At 50.6% G+C, this 14,993-nt stretch overlaps 2 protein-coding genes across 19 annotated transcripts in view; one reads left to right on the plus strand and one right to left on the minus strand.

Moving 5' to 3' along the window:
• LOC120854227 (S100P binding protein) overlaps positions 1-3,624 on the plus strand; it is a 34,482-nt gene extending 30,858 nt beyond the window's left edge. For 15 of the 16 annotated variants that reach the window (XM_040228058.1, XM_040228070.1, XM_040228064.1 and 12 more), the window contains one exon: positions 984-3,624. In XM_040228058.1, the coding sequence (XP_040083992.1) occupies positions 984-1,125 (142 nt within the window). In that variant the 3' untranslated portion in view covers positions 1,126-3,624. The remainder of the gene's footprint in view (positions 1-983) is intronic. The other variant, XM_040228062.1, reaches the window with a different exon arrangement.
• A 3,355-nt stretch (positions 3,625-6,979) lies between these two features.
• Positions 6,980-14,985, minus strand: FNDC5 (fibronectin type III domain containing 5). 3 transcript variants are annotated; one of them, XM_040228073.1, is made up of 6 exons: positions 14,911-14,985; positions 13,231-13,346; positions 12,288-12,486; positions 11,655-11,744; positions 9,407-9,540; positions 6,980-8,112 (listed from the first exon to the last, which is right to left on the minus strand). In XM_040228073.1, the coding sequence occupies exons 1-6, from the start codon at positions 14,981-14,983 to the stop codon at positions 7,897-7,899; spliced, it is 828 nt and encodes a 275-aa protein (XP_040084007.1). In that variant the 5' UTR covers positions 14,984-14,985; the 3' UTR covers positions 6,980-7,896. The 3 variants fall into 3 exon arrangements, with proteins under 3 accessions (XP_040084007.1, XP_040084008.1, XP_040084009.1); XM_040228074.1 differs by having other exon boundaries at positions 6,980-8,512; XM_040228075.1 differs by having other exon boundaries at positions 6,980-9,062.
• Between the last annotated feature and the right edge of the window lie 8 nt (positions 14,986-14,993).

Here is a 14,993-nt window from a genome sequence, read left to right on the forward strand (position 1 = left end):
ATGTGAATTCAAATCTAGGCTCTTCTGCTTACTCTACTATATGACCTTGGGGAAGTTATTTTATCTGAGGCTCAGTTTCCTAAACCTGTACAAGGAGTTTAAATTAGAGTAACTTTGCTGGTAGGATTGTCATTAGGATTAAATGAGGTGACATGTTTAAAGAATTCGGCAAGTATTTATTTGCATATAGGGCTAGATAAATGCCAACTGCTGCTAAAATTACTTTCAACTTTGGCTCTTCCACATAATTACCTATGGAGATAACTAAAAATACAGATGTCCAGGGCTTGACTCAAGGGACTCTAAGTTATTAAGTCTAAAGGTAGAGAGAGGGGCCAAGAATCTGTATATTGAAAAAGAAAAAAATAAAAAGCTTCCCAGGTGTTTATTAGGAACAGCTGAGTTGAGAATGGGATGAAATTAACTCAGAGGGTCCTGCTCCAATCCCCAGCCCAGTACAAGACTAAAGGAGGCTCTCAGTCTGAGTCTGTGATACTCATGTGATGCCTTACCTTCTCTGGGAATTTTATTCTAATTTTAACTGCTGTGTCCTGAGCAACCTTGAGCTCTGTCAGACAGTGAGGTCCTATTGGAGGTACGGATCTGATGCAAGCAATGAAATATAAATCCTGTCTTGAATGTTTCCAGAGGAAGGAAATGATTTTTTCCCACTTAAACATTACTATATGCTACACACTGGTTTTTCTTAGAACATTCATGTATATGGACCATATTACCATAATACTTAGATGGGAATTAGGTGGCTTTGGAAATTGGAGGGAAATGCTTACAGAATGACTTTCATATCAGGGAAATAATACAAAATTTCTAAAACTGTGAGAATCAAAATATAAAATGAATGTCCAATTTTCTAAAATAACAATATTCTTTAAATAGTTATCTTGGCCTTTTGCTGTGTATAAATAGCCATTCTAGCCGAAACCCTCATCTGTCCTCTTTTTATTTTCCCCCTCTCCTGATAGAAACTACGCCCGGTTCCGACAGAAATCTCTGCAAAGATACAGTCTGACCCAGTGGGTTGACCGGAATAAGCGAAGCCACCATCGGTTCCAGCGTCTACCAGATTTCCCATACGGTCCATTTGTCTCTTCCCATCAGCAGTGAAGGGCCCTATCCAGGGTCCTGTCCAGAGCAGCATCTCTTCCTCTGCTGTTCCATGCTTTGTAGATTTAGAATTTTATTTTTCACAATATTTTTATTTAAAGAACTTGTCACCTTTTGGAAATGCATATTGCTGACTTGAAATTTTTTGTATAAGGTCCTTCGTTTTTGTGTGTGTATGCATTTAAGCAGTGTTGAGTTGACATAGTTTTAATTTTTTAAGTTAAATTAAAGATGGCTGCCTCCTGAAAGCCAGCATTAAGTCAGAACATCCCAACTCAAGCAAAGAGCCACCTCTCTGCAGAGGTGAAGTCTACTTCTGGTGCCCAAAAGAAATCATTCTTTAATTTCTTGAAGGAAGAGATTCTTTATCAGGCTGCAAACCAGTTTTAATTATTGCTGATGACTTATAAATGGATACCAGTCACTTTTAACAACCCTTCTTACTTTTTTATTTGAATCTCTGAATACTTGTCAGTATTTTAAAGTTGGTAATCCAGGACATCTGAAGTAGTTGAAAGGACAAATTAAAAGTGTAAATCTTCTTTTCTTTTTGTACCTACTAGCTGCCTTTATTTTTTTGGCTTTTTTTTTTCTATTCTTTATTAAATTTATTTTGCACAGTAGTGTTTCTAAGTCTTACATAGCTTAACTCTTAACAGAAGACTGGTGACTAACAACCTCTGTTGATTTGTGGTCTTGTGACTGATTGCCTTCTCTGTCTTTCTTCAAGGATTTTCCTTCCTTCCTTGTTTCCCCAGTGATCTTAGGGCTCTACTGGCATATTCCTGTATCCTGTTGGACATAGAGATGCCTCTTAAGAGCAGCCTCATTGCACTCTTTACTGAAGAGCTGCCCACCCAGAGTCTTGACTCTAGGACAGACCAGAAGGCAGTGCTGTTGAGAGGTGTCAGTTGGTCTTCAGTCTCATCTGCTGAACCCAGCTTTGAGTATGAGTTGGCAAGTTAGTTAGTGAGCCTCCATCCTATGGAAGAGACTTTGGAGAAGCTGTCCTTTGTCTCCATTATTAGTTAATAAGAGGTGCCTTTTGATCCAGATGTTACCACCTCCTCACTTGGTCAGAGGATGTACAGTTTTACAAAACTACTAAAGTGGATTTAAAATAGTTTTGATGAAGCCGGTGCACAAAGCATTACCTGATCTTAAGGATTAGTACTTTAAGCCAAGTTGATGAGCTTTGTGCAGCTACCTTAATGGATGTCTTTGGAGTTTGTTATTCTCTTTACAGACAGCTCTAGACATCTCTTGGGAGATTTTGCAGTCTGGCGTTTGTGCTCTTGTTCACTCTCTATGAAGGTTGTACCTAGTTGCTATAGCACAGCCTGTGATACTGGGCTCTCTGCCTGTCAGGTTTTGTTGCTCCATCAGCCCCATCTTTGTCTGCAAGTAACCTAACATAAATATCCTACTCTGCTTTAGAAACTGACTTGGGAGAAACTTGGTCATTGTTACCAGTAAATTTAGATGGATGTCCCTAAGTGTTTACCATTTCTATCCTGTCAAGGAGTCTCTTTTCCTTAGAAATTTGGTTGAGAATCTGGGGCCAAAATGCAAAGGAGAAGTTCTGTTCAAAGGCAAGAGTCAAAATCTGTTATTTCAGTTGGCATTTACAGCGTCAGTCACTTCTCCAAGTTTGCGTAAATCAGCTTGATGGAGTGGGACAAACATCCGACTTTGAAACTATAGCATAGTTAGAACTAAGTATCGCTGGAATATCTAGCTGTCTCGTTCCCTGCCGATCACCAAGGAGTGAAGGGATGGCCGTTTGCTTGGGCAGAAGTCTGGAGTCTCATGCGCTTGCCTCCCTGGTGCAGGAAGGTTTAAGACTGACATGTCACGGGAGCATCGCCTTTGCCAAATCTAATGAGTGACGGGTTATCTTGAAAATGTGACAATCACATTTCCTCTTTGCTCAAATAATTCTGTTTTTCCAAAGCTTTAGCAGCTTAATTAAATCTATTGGACTGGGGGAGGAGAGAACTGTTCCCTAGCGGTTAACATGGTATTCTTTAAGAAGAAAAACAAAGCCAAAGAAAACTCATTATCAGGCATGTTCGCCTTAAAGATGGTAGTGGGTAGAATCTGGAGTTTAAATTTGTTTTTAAACGCTATGTATCTCATATTTGGTATTGGCCTCTTAAGTCTAATTTTTGTGTAGAATTCTTGCCATATTGTTTTATTTGAGTAAGGGCTCTGTGCATTGAACTGCCTACCAAGCTTTCTTCATCTGTGCTGACATTCTCACCACAGGGGTCTTAACAATGCAGAGTAGACTTGTGCTGTTTACATAGTTCATTTGTAACTGAAAGAGCTGAAATAACCTGTAGTTTTGCATCTAATTCGACCCCAACTTACTTTGGTTGTTGTCAGATCAATTATGAAACTGAAGTTTGGCGCCTCCTGTGTATCATGTTTTTCCCCTTGTTAGCAGTTGTGTTTAATGTCATTAAAAAGAAATAAAAAGTTCTTGTCAGTGGCTTATGTACTATGGCCTTCTGTTGCGGCCTCTAGAGGAGGGTTCCTTCCTTCTCTACGTAGGTAGGTTGGTGGGGTGTGGGAGGGGGCGGCAGTTAGTAGAACGTGGCATTGGGGAGGCGAGGGTGTGTGCTCCCAATTCTTCTGAAGGTAAATTACAGTGTTGAGAAAGGCGTTCCAGCAGTTAAGAAATGTTGAGATTGATTGGGATTTGCAGCTACATATAGTGCACGTCAGGAGCCTGACACAGAAAGAGCCTGAAATATCCCTGTGCTGCTGTTTTTGCAGAGTGGGGGGAGGGCTCAGCCCCATCACACAGCCGTTGCCGTGGATCCCTTCCTGTGGCTGGACAGCTGCCCACTGTGGCTCTCTGCCCTCAGTGCCAGCGCTGACTGAGGAGGAAGCCGAGCTATCTGGGGCAGTCTTCCTTTGAAAGGGATGTGAGAAACCAGAACTGATAGTTGTTCTTAACCCAGCCTCTCCAGAAATCGCTCCTAGAACCTGAGGTGAAAGTCAGATAAGTGTGGGTAGATGTGGGAGACTCAGAGTTTCTTGCTTAGATCCCTTTTGTGAACCTGAGGCGAAGGTCAGTAGATGTGGGAGACACAGCGTTTCTTGCTTAGGTCCCTTTTGTGAACCTGAGCTCCTTAGACTCTCCTCAGGAGCAAGGATGAAAGGGAAGGCAGTAAGAGCCTGTCACCTTCATTTACCAGTGCTTTCACTGTCTCAGCTTGTGCTGAGGAAATAAGGAGCAACATGTTTGGACAGGGTCTCTGTCCTGCCGTGATGTAAGTTTTGTCTAATATGTATTCTATAGTGCAGGCAAAAGGCTCAATATTAATTTGCTAAATACTCAGCTATTTGATAGTCTTGTCTGAACCCAAGGGTCTCTTGACTTGCTTATATACACATACCCATTTTGTCCTTGCAGGCGTAGGTGTTCCTTTGTCCAGTAACCGCTTATTTCCTTTTTAAAAGTGTGTTACTGTAAGCATCAAAGGTTTCAGAGACCAGGCGGGGTTCTCCGAGCCGGTGATGTCCCTTACCCTCTGTTTTATGTTGTGGAGAAGTGAGGAGGAGGAGAAGTGGACCTTGTCTAAAAGCTCATTTTCTAACCAGCCTCTTGAGAGCTTGTATAGGAAGAAAAAATCCCAACCATCTAAAACTAGAAAGCAGAGTTCCCTGCTTTTCTTAGTACTGTCCTGCTTTTCTAAGAGAAGGCAATTATTCCTAAGCTGATTCTAGGGTATGCCTGCTTTGTAGGCCAGAACACCTGTCAGGAAAAAAATGTCCACTTGTCACAGGAAGTATCAGCTGGCTAACAGTGGAATTCCTTAACTAAAAGCTCCCGCCTTGTCAATCCTCCCCACCTGTCCTCACCCTGTGACAACTGGAACATGCCACAGATAGAAAATCTGACCCTCCGAGCACCTGTTGGGAAGCAGTGGAATGTCATCTTTTGGACAATCTTTAAAGCCATCTAGTCCTGAAATGCTGAATCATTAAGGAATTATTGGTATACAAAGATCTTCAAATAACAAGGTTTTGGGCATATTGTACCCATGGAGCTTGGGGGCGAGGGTTGTCCTGTTTACAAAAGCATTTTGTTCTTGGAGGCCACTTTTTAAAAGCAAAATCCAAAATCTGTCAAATAGGTTTAAAGAGGATAAGAAAGTAGAGGTCTGAAACATCACATGACTGGAGGGGTGAGATACTACATATTTCTGTAAAGGACTGAACTAGACATCTTTAAAGTGGATTTGAGAGGGGCTGTTGCTCAGTTGCTAAGTCATGTCCGACTCTTTGCAACCCCACAGACTGCAGCACGCCAGGTTCCTGTCCTCCACTATCCCCAGAGTTAGCTCAAATACATGTCCTTTGAGTTGGTGATGCTATCCAACCATCTAATCCTCTGCTGCCCCCTTCTCCTTTTGTGTTAAATCTTTCCCAGTGTCAGGGTCTTTTCCAGAGGAGGCCCACACTGAAAAGCTGGGGTTGAGGGGACTGGACTGGAGAAAGGAAATACTCCTGCCCCATGGAAATTCACCAGTCCTCCTCTCCTCAGACCCTGGGGTCCCCTCCCTGTTCTCAGAGGGAAGCGCTTTGGCTCCCACTCTAGCGGGGGTGAGGTCTGGGAATCCTCTGTTCTTACCCTTCTGTTTTTGACAGAGGAGACCAGGACCCCCTCAGAGAAGTAACTGGCCTGAAGGTCTCGGCCTCAGTCCAGCGGTCCTCCCGCAGGCCTGCTGTGGTCTTGCAGGGCGGGGGTCTCAGTCTTAGGCGACTTGCCTGGGCCCTTCCCAAGCTGTGGGGAATCTGTAGAGCCAAGTGAGGGCTGAAGAAAGGGGACAGCTGAAGAAAGAAAGGTCACAGCGGTCAGGTCCACCGCGCAACTCCAGTTAACTGGAGACCAGCTCAATTGTTGGGGAGCTTGGGAGTTTAGGGAGATGATTACAGGGAACGGAATTTAGTAAGGGGTGTGGTTTGCGCCACTCCTCTCAAGCGCTAAGATGATGTGCTGGCACTGACAAGGTGAAGACCGCAAGCGGCACTCCTAGGACGCCACGGATAGCTGTCTATACCAGATGCCAACCTGGAGATTCTCCATCCTCTGGTGCTGGACAGGCTCAGAGGGCCTGGGAAGTACCTCTCTGAGGTCTGGCTTAGAGTTCTGTGTGCTAATCAATTTTCCAGTTTCTTACCCAGACTCCCAAGACCTGCTTCCCTCTGCTCTCAAAACCTTCCAGAATAGCCTACTCTAAGTCCCACTCACCTGATGTTTTCTAAGCTCCTCCCCGCTCTAGACAGAAATGTTCAAGGTGCCCCCATTTACTGGACTGCTCATTGGCTAATGGCATCATTACTCTACCTTCCAGCCTGCTGTGGGGTCAGAATGATGTTCCTTTAACAGCCTTAACAGCATGCTGTGAATTCTGAGCTGCAGCAGCCAGCAGCTCCTGCAGTTCTTCCTGACTTCCCCCTCATGCTGGGAGAAGCTGGGCTGTGTGCATTCCTTTGGCCAGGGAAAGCACCAACCCCATCCAGAGGGGAAAACCCTTTGTTTTAAAAACTGAGCTCCAGCCTGCATACCTATGTGATGAGGCAGCCCAACCTCGGTTGGGGTGGAGGGGGGAGGAGGGGCTCAGTCATAGGATAGAGCAGCTATTTTCTCCTCCTACACGTGCACCCCCATCTGTTCGAGATTTCCCTTCCAACTCCAGCTTGGCTGGCAGGCTTGTCCCTAAAGATGCTGCAGGCCAAAACGGAGAGAGAACTGCCTCCCTCCTCCACACATCCTGACTTGCTGCCAACTGCCAGAAAAAGAGGGCAACATTTGGGCATTTACCAGAAGACGAGGATGTGCCTTTTCATTTGTCTTTTTATTTTACATTTAAAAAGTGGTTATTGCTCTAACTGGATCAGAGGTAAGGACCTCTGCCCTAAGGAGCCTTGGCCTTGCAGCCCCATTCAGCAGGGATGGAAGTCACAAGACAATGAGTGGAGCCTCATGCCCTCCCATGAGGAAGCCCTTAGTGTTGCCGACATCTGCCTTTTACCCTGTGTCTCCTCCCTCCCTGTGCTCCACACTCGGGCAAAGCAGAGTGGCGGCTGCCCCAGCCATGAGAGCTCTTGTAGACCGGAAGGAAGGGGCGGTCAGGGGTAATGGCTTTCAGCTCTCTGGCTTGGGGGCCGTTGCTCCTTTCGTTCAGTTCAACAGGTATGCACTGGGCGCCTATGGTGTGCCAGGCTTGTGCCAGGCGCGGTCTCCCACACACTCATCCTCAGTCACCGATGGAAGACGCAGAGGTCCGTCTCTTCCCACGCAGGCACTCCGCAGCCGTAACTTGTCAGTCCCAGGGAAGGCTCTGCCCTCCCTTAGCAAGCACCATTTGTGTTTTAAACCAGAAAGAGGCAGTGGAGGGAGGGACCCGTCACCTCACACCACTCAGGCTCTAGGGAAGGACATGAGGACTCCGGGGAGCTTTCGCAGAACCCTGGATGAGATGGCAAGATATGGAGACCCCAGAGGCTGGGACTGCTGACTGTCCATGGTGAATGGCTTGGGCCTGCCTTCCAGCAGAGTCCAACCCAGAGGGGGTGATGAGCAGCCCCCAGGGTATTCCATATGGACGTATCTTTTCAGTTGTGCAAGCCAGCACTGTTGCAACTCCAAGAGATTTTTTTTCTAAAGAAATGGAGCCCGTACCTTCAAAGGTTTCTTTCCCATTCTGTCTTCTTCAGACCCCAGACTGATGATCTTACAGTCAAAAACAAGGGTCAAAGAAGGTAGAGGATACAGGCCACAAGTCGGGGAATCCCTCTGCCCTCTGGAGTAAAGCCCTTCAATTGTGTTTTCCAAAAGAGACAGAACAGAAAACATCTTACACACTCGCAAGGTTGTGCATCGCACCACAAACAAGTCCTTGATGGCTGGATCCAGCGAAGGCTTGATGGCAGCCAGGACTCTGCCCAGCAGGCAGCCCCACAGCTTCCCTGAAAGACACAGCTTCTGTCAGTCCAGGTGCATGTCAGCTCCCAGGAGCTTTGTGCATTTTCTCAGAGAGGAGGCCAGTCCAGGAGAGGCGAAGAGGCAGAAAGAAGGCTGTGTCTCATGCAGCTTTGCCTTTTCCAGAATGGGGCCAGGCCTTTTAGTTTGGTGGCTTGTTTTATTTTTTGCAGAGTTGGGGTCTGTAGTTTAGCCTTCGTCACCAGACCAGGATGGGAGCACAGAGGGAGACTGCAACTAGTGGGGCCTCCCCGTCTCCAACCTCGGCAGTCCCCTCTCTCCCTGAGCCCACGGACCCAGGGACCAGCAGAGAAGAAAAATCAAATCCTTCTTCCTGCAGACAGGCAGTCACACTTCAATGATGTTCACTGAGGGCTTGTTTGGAAACTGGGAGGGAAGAAATGAGAGAAGCGGCCAGGGCTGAATTGAATAGAGTTCTTGCAAGGTTTGGAAACAGGGAGAAGACGCCAGAAGGAAGGGAGCAGCAGGGCTGCAGCCTAAAAGCCAGGCTCTTGTCTCAGGTGGAAGGCAACAGGAGCCCCGCCTGGGTGCCTGGTCTCTCTGCCTTCTCACGCCCAGCCTCTGGCCTCGCTGAGCTGAATGGCCAGGACAGGGTCCTGGGCCCCAGCAGAGCCGCCCCGCCGGCCGGTCCTCTCGCCTCCTGCAGATCTGCCTCTTGAGCACAGCCTCAGCCACTGACATTGCTGAGGTGCTTCTGGAGATGGGGGTTAATAAGAGGCTTCAGGAAAGCGCCAGATAGAAGCTGAGAGAGAGGACAGGGAGCCAGCAGGTGTAAGGAGACGGAGAGGGGAGGAAATGTGGAGAGGACCAGATGTTTGTTGGACAACCATCGTCAGAACCATGAGATTCTCTCCCATTCTCTACGTCTTCCTTCTGAGCTGCCCAGAGCAAGCACTGAAAGGTTTTGTTTTCATATCTGTTTTACAGGAGAGGAAATGAAAGTACAGAGAGGTGAAGCACCTGCCCAGGGTCACACAGCAGAGCAGGAGCGGAAGGAACCCAGAACCCCGACTCTTGTCATTTCGCATCAACCAGGAACTCTGCCCCCCACATTTGCTGCACTCTGGTTAAACCCCTCCTGGCCCCTGGCACCCTGCAAAAGGAGAGGGTCCAAAATCCATCTGCAGCGTGCTCTGTGTCACACAGGCAGTGGCCAAGCTTGGCTCTGTCCCGTGGCAGCCACGCCAGGCCCCGAGCTGACCCCTCAGTAGCCCAGGGACTACCAGGGAGCCAGCCCTGGGGTTCCGATCTCGCCCTCACCTTGCTACGGAGAAGCCCCCCGCCTTGGTGCTCTGGTGTGCTGGTTTCTGACGCACTCTTGGTTTTTTCCTTGTTGTTGTTAGGTTCATTGTCCTTGATGATGTCATACTGGCGGCAGAAGAGGGCGATGACGCCTGCAGGGGACAAGGGGGAGGAGTCAGAGGCCAAAGCCCCGGTCCCCACCCCTCTGCTTCATTCCCGACAGACCTGGCTGAGCTCCTGCGGGTCTAGGCTCCAGGTGGCTTCTCACCCGCTCTGATGCAGGAGGCTGCCTCTGGCTCCCATGTCCACCTGTCCCTAGCCCCGAAACCCCTTCACCTCACTGGCCTTCCCACAACACCTTCTGACCCTGTCTCCTCCCTTCCCTTTTCTAAACCTCAGAGGGCTTCGTTTTCTTTTAGAGCAAAGAGCAACGAGAGCATCCATCTAGCACGTGCCAGGGCCTGACAGTCCACCTCGCTGAACCCTCACAGCTCTCAGGGGGCACCAGTTATTAGCCTCCCCAGGTTACCAAGGAGGAACTGAGGCAGAGCTCAGATAACTCACTCACTGTCACAGGGTGCAGCTGGGGTGTGCACTCTCCTAAATGTTTAACACTGTTAAACTAATTTTTTTTTTTTTTTTTTGAAAGGCCATTAGTGTAATATTAAGGCAACCACCTCTAATTCTCGTAGAGGCCTTCCCCGTTTTCACCTCTATACTTGACTGACAGTGCTTTTTATTTTTCTCTTTGGCCATGCTGCATGGCTTGCGGGATCTTAGTTCCCTGACCAGGGACTGAACCCAGGTCACAGCAGTGAAAGCCCAGAATCCTAACCATTAGGCCACTAGGGAACTCTTTAATAGAGAGCTACTTCTTGATCTGTTTTACAGATTATCTGTTGGATGTCCCCTCCATGGGAGACAAAGCCCCACAACGCCCTCAACTCCCTTCCCCATCATTCTAGCAGAATTACACCACAATTTGGGGTTAATTCACTATTTTATATTGTTTCAATTATGTGAATACTATCTGCGCCAAGTCTAATAGCACGCCACATAAGCAAAGCTTATGTGCAATCCTTTTTGTACAATCCTTTGTTTTTCCTTTCTCTTTCAAGCGTCTGCTTTCCTTTGCATCTATAGAACATATTTTTCCATATGCCTCAACAACCATGGATACCCTCTCAACCATGGCTGTTAATATAACTTTGACATGGTGTTTAATTCCTTCAAAAAGACTTCAGTCCACTTGACTGCCTCACCATCCTTCCCTCCTCACTCTGTACCTTCTCTCTAGGGTCACAGCTGCACTGAGCCAGACTGAGCCTAATTCGTTTCTTACACACACTATGCCCAGAATACCTTTCCTTTTTTGGCTGCTTGGTGAACTCCTACTCATCCTTCAAAACACAATCCCCATTTACCTCCTCTCTGGGTTTTTCTTGATTTCTACTCCAAGCCCCAGCATGAAGTCCCTGTCCTCTGCTCCCATGCATGGTGCTCTGACAGCACACATCACGTCGAATTATAGTTAAATATGGGCCTGGCATCTCCCAGGCTGAGATCCTTACAAGCACCTGGCTCTTCTTAGCCCCAGCTGTAGCACTTCTCTCTGGAATGGAATAGCTGTTCAATAAATTCTGGTTGGGTTGAGGACATAGACCATGGTCTCTATCCTCAAGGAGGTCACAGACAAGTGGGAAAAGAGGGAGGGAGGAGCCCAACTAACTTAGCTAGGAAGAGCTACATTCAGAGAGGAGCACACAGTGTGCCCTGGGAGCACGGAGGCAGGAGAAACATTCTAATGCACGGACTGGGAGGCTTCATGCAGGCGGTCTCAGAGCTGTGTCTAGACGGATGAGTGGGATAAGAGGGTGGCCCAACCCTGAGCTGCTCCGACAGAGAGGCTGCTGCAGCCATGGCTGCTTTGAGGGCGGGGGAGGGCAAGCACTCACAGAATCCTATTGGGTTGGCCAAAATGTTCGTTCGGGGTTTTCTATACGACGTCATGGGAAAAAACCAAATGAACCTTTTGGCCAACCCCACCCAGGCAGCTACTGAATTGCCTTTTTTTTTTTTTGGTGAGGGATGAGTTACAGAAAGGATCAGATCTGGCCCACCAGAGCAGAACTTAGGTTCCTAAATCCTCCTCTCTCACTGTCTCTAAGCCCCTCGTCCTTCATTTTCATGAGAAAAGGGTCTGGTCAGGGTCCCCCATTTCCCGCCCCGCCACCAGGTGAAGTGAAGGGGAGCTCGGCCGACTCACCGGCCCACATGAACAGGACCACGACGATGATCAGCACCTCGCCCGTCCGCAGCTGTTGGCTCCTCCCCATCTCCTTTACGGTCACCTCATCTGTATGGAGAGAGACGCTAGGTCTGGGGCTCCCTGCCCCTCCAACAGCCACCCGTCTAGGGCCAAGCCCCAATATTAAGTGCTATTTCTCAGTTCACTTGCTCGGTCGTGTCCGACTCTTTGCGACTCCATGGACTGCAGCACGCCAGGCCTCCCTGTCCATCACCAACTTCCTGTTTACTCAAACTCATGCCATTGAGTCAGTGATGCCATCCAACCACCTCATCCTCTGTTGTCCCCTCTCCTCCTGCCTTCAAGCTCTCCCAACATCAGGGTTTATTTCTACTTGTGCCCCCAAAGAGATTCGAGAACATACTGATGGCTCCTTAGGGGGCAGTAACTGGACTTAAAGCTGCAAGTTTGTGTCCCATTGCTTGGGGGGCCAGAGAGGACCTCCCTCTCTCAGGGGGCTGCCTGACTAGGTGGCAGGGCCCTGGGGAGGGATGGGGGGCGGGTTTCGTGCTGTCTGTCAGCCATGCACCGCCCCAGCCTGGACCACCCCTCCCCACACCCTGTCCCGTGCTGACGGTGGCCTGGGCCTGCCTTTGTTCTTTGAGGCCATCTTCTCAGCCTCGCGTGGCGTCTTGAAGAGCACGGGCTCGCTGGCCGGACTCTGACCCTGGATGGATATGGCCTGCACGTGCACAATGTACTCCGTGTCCTCCTCCAGGTCCCAGAGCGCGCACGAGCGGGTGGTGGTATTCACCTCCTGGATGAAGCGCAGCATCCGCACATCCTTCTTCTGCCGAGACCAAAGCCGGGGCCCGGGTTTCAGTGCCCAGGGCCCCATGCCACATCTGCCCACCTCTCCAGCAGTGATGAGGCCTCACCCTGGCTACCGTGCTAAACCCCCCACAGCCACAATCTGACTCAAGCATCCCATCACCTCTGCAGGTAGGTATCCACCTCTCCATTTTACAGGGCAGAAGATAGGCTCAGAGAGGTTTCAGAAGCTGCCCAAGGACATATATCTTGAGAGAACTGGTGGTGGTGGTTGTTTTGTTTAGTCACTAAATCATGCCCGGCTCTTTGTGACCCCATGGACTGTGGCCCGCCAGGCTCCTCTGTCCATGGGATTTCCCAGACAAGAATACTGGAGTGGGTTGCCATTTCCTTCTCCAGGGGTTCTCCCGACCCAGGGATGGAACCCGAGTTGCCTGCACTGGCAGGCAGATTGTTTACCACTTAGCCACGAGGGAAACCCAAGAGAACCGGTGTGTTAGTTGCTCAGTCGTGTCCGACTCTTTGTGACCCCATGGACTGGAACCAGGTCCTAAACTCACGTCTGTTTATGATCAAAACCCTGCCCCTAATTCCCAGGTTCCAACCATAGGTTTCCCTTCTGGGGCCTCCTTTCCCAGCGCCCTGTGCAGCTTTCGGCCCATCTCTCTTGCTCCTTGTTTCTCTGTCTTTCTGCTTCCCTCCTCTCCCACCCATCACTTGTATCTGGATGTATTCTTCCCTCCCAGGGACCCTTGAGGGTTACCTGCTGAGAGATGGCAAATCCGATGACAACCTCGTCTTCCAAGACGTCCCAGCTTACCACCGCAGAGTTGGCCTTGAGGTGCCTGACGGTGACGTTCACTGGGGCCGAGGGGCTGTCTGGAGGTGGGGAGGCACCTGAGTCTGAGCACCTCTGCTGTGAGGCGCAGATCCACTGTCTCATAAGCATGAAAGGGGAACCTGAGGTGGCTATGCAGTGACAAGGAAGAAATCCAGGCCTCCGGTGGGACTGGCTCCCAGGGGTGGTCTCAGTTTCTTAGGGGTTGAAGAGCCAAGCCTGAGAAGCCCCAGGCTCCTTGGATCCAGGGCAGGGGCCCGTGCTGACCACAACTGGCCCCACTAGAGTCCAACTAAAATTGATGAGCCTGGGCCAGGGCCAGGGCTCATGGAGGGTCAGTGGGAGGTGGGGAGTGGGGTGGAGGACAGGCATGGAGGAGACATAGGTGGCCAGGGTTGCAGGAGCTGAAGGTGAATCTGGTGAAAGCGGTCAGAAGGCCTCCCAGTCCAGGGCTCTTGCTACAAAATGGCACTGTCAACTGAGTGACCTTGAGGGAAGAAGACCCAGAGGTCGAGAAGAGTCTAGCTGGGCGAGTCCTGGGATGGGACTGAGGCTTGAGAGAGGAAGCCCCAGGATTGTGGAGGGCCAGGCAGGAGAAGCCCGGGGAAGGGCCTTCTCCAGAACCTGCCAACCCCAGGAGGCAGGTGGGGAGGCAGCAGAGGAAGACGGGGTCACTGAGAGCAGGGCCCCTATTGCAGAGTCAAGGGAACAGGGTAGGGCCTTCTGGAAGTGGGGACAGAACAAAGGGGACCAGAGGAGACGAGAGTGAGGGGGATGGTGGGGGTTAGAGAAGCAAGGACCTTCCAAGAGAGGGGCAGCAGAGTCACTGAAGCTTCTGTATCCCCCAGGGGCAGGCGCTGAAAGGGGAAGAAGACCTAAGCCTAGAGCCGCCCCCCTCGCCTCGTAGGCCTGGGGCCTGGGGACACAAAGCCAGATGTGGAGTCCAAGAGAGACAGAGATACACAGACAGGGGCAGCAGCCACTGCACCCGAGAAGAGGCAAGGGGGGACGGGGGACAGACACAGGATGGAAGCAGGGAGACAGCACTGGGCCAGGGAGAGGGGCCAGGAACGGAGACTAGCAAGGCGGCAGCAGCCAGAAGGGGCTGGCACAGGGCATCAGGAGAGGCAGGGTGCCCGGGAGGCCAGGCCCCAGGGGGCAGCCGGCCTCCAGGCTCGGGGTCCACCACACACCCCCGCCCCACGCGGTGCCCTCGGGTGCCAATCCTCTCCCCCACAGGACCCAGGCCACCCCGACCTGCAGAGTTGGCCTGCAAGGCTTTGGGGACAGGGAGAGAGGCCTGAGGTGTGGGACCGTGTCCTCAGCTGCTCCCTGGGCCAGAGAAAGGAGCCAGGGCTCCTGAAGGAAAGGCCTGGGGTCAGGGCAACAGAGGAGGGGGCTGGGGCTCCCAAGATCCTAGATCCCAGGGCCAAGGGTGGCGGGAGGGGGTTTGAGAGCTGGAGGTGGGGTCGGGGGTCAAATAGGCAGGAAAGGGGCTGGAGGTGTGGCAAAGGGGCATCAGTGAGCGGGCCAGAGACGGGGTCCCCAGGGAGCCCGGAAGGGACCGGAGGACGCCACCCGTGCCCCCGCCAGGGGCCCCCTTACCCGCCTGCACCAGCGCGAGGCAGACGCAGCCCAGCCACAGGCGGAGCGCGGCGCGGGGCGGCCCGGGGTGCATGGCGGCGGCT

Source organism: Oryx dammah, unplaced genomic scaffold, assembly GCF_014754425.2.
Source record: "Oryx dammah isolate SB20612 unplaced genomic scaffold, SCBI_Odam_1.1 HiC_scaffold_27, whole genome shotgun sequence".
NCBI lineage: Eukaryota > Metazoa > Chordata > Mammalia > Artiodactyla > Bovidae > Oryx > Oryx dammah.

Bases quoted from the DNA above. Each gene is read 5' to 3' on its own strand.
- FNDC5 (XM_040228073.1), bottom strand. From the start codon at position 14,983: ATGCACCCCGGGCCGCCCCGCGCCGCGCTCCGCCTGTGGCTGGGCTGC. The intron at 13,347-14,910 runs GTAAGGGGGCCC...CCCCACCTCCAG, and splicing joins CCTCGCGCTGGTGCAGGCGG to ACAGCCCCTCGGCCCCAGTG. The intron at 12,487-13,230 runs GTAACCCTCAAG...TGGTCTCGGCAG, and splicing joins GATTTGCCATCTCTCAGCAG to AAGAAGGATGTGCGGATGCT.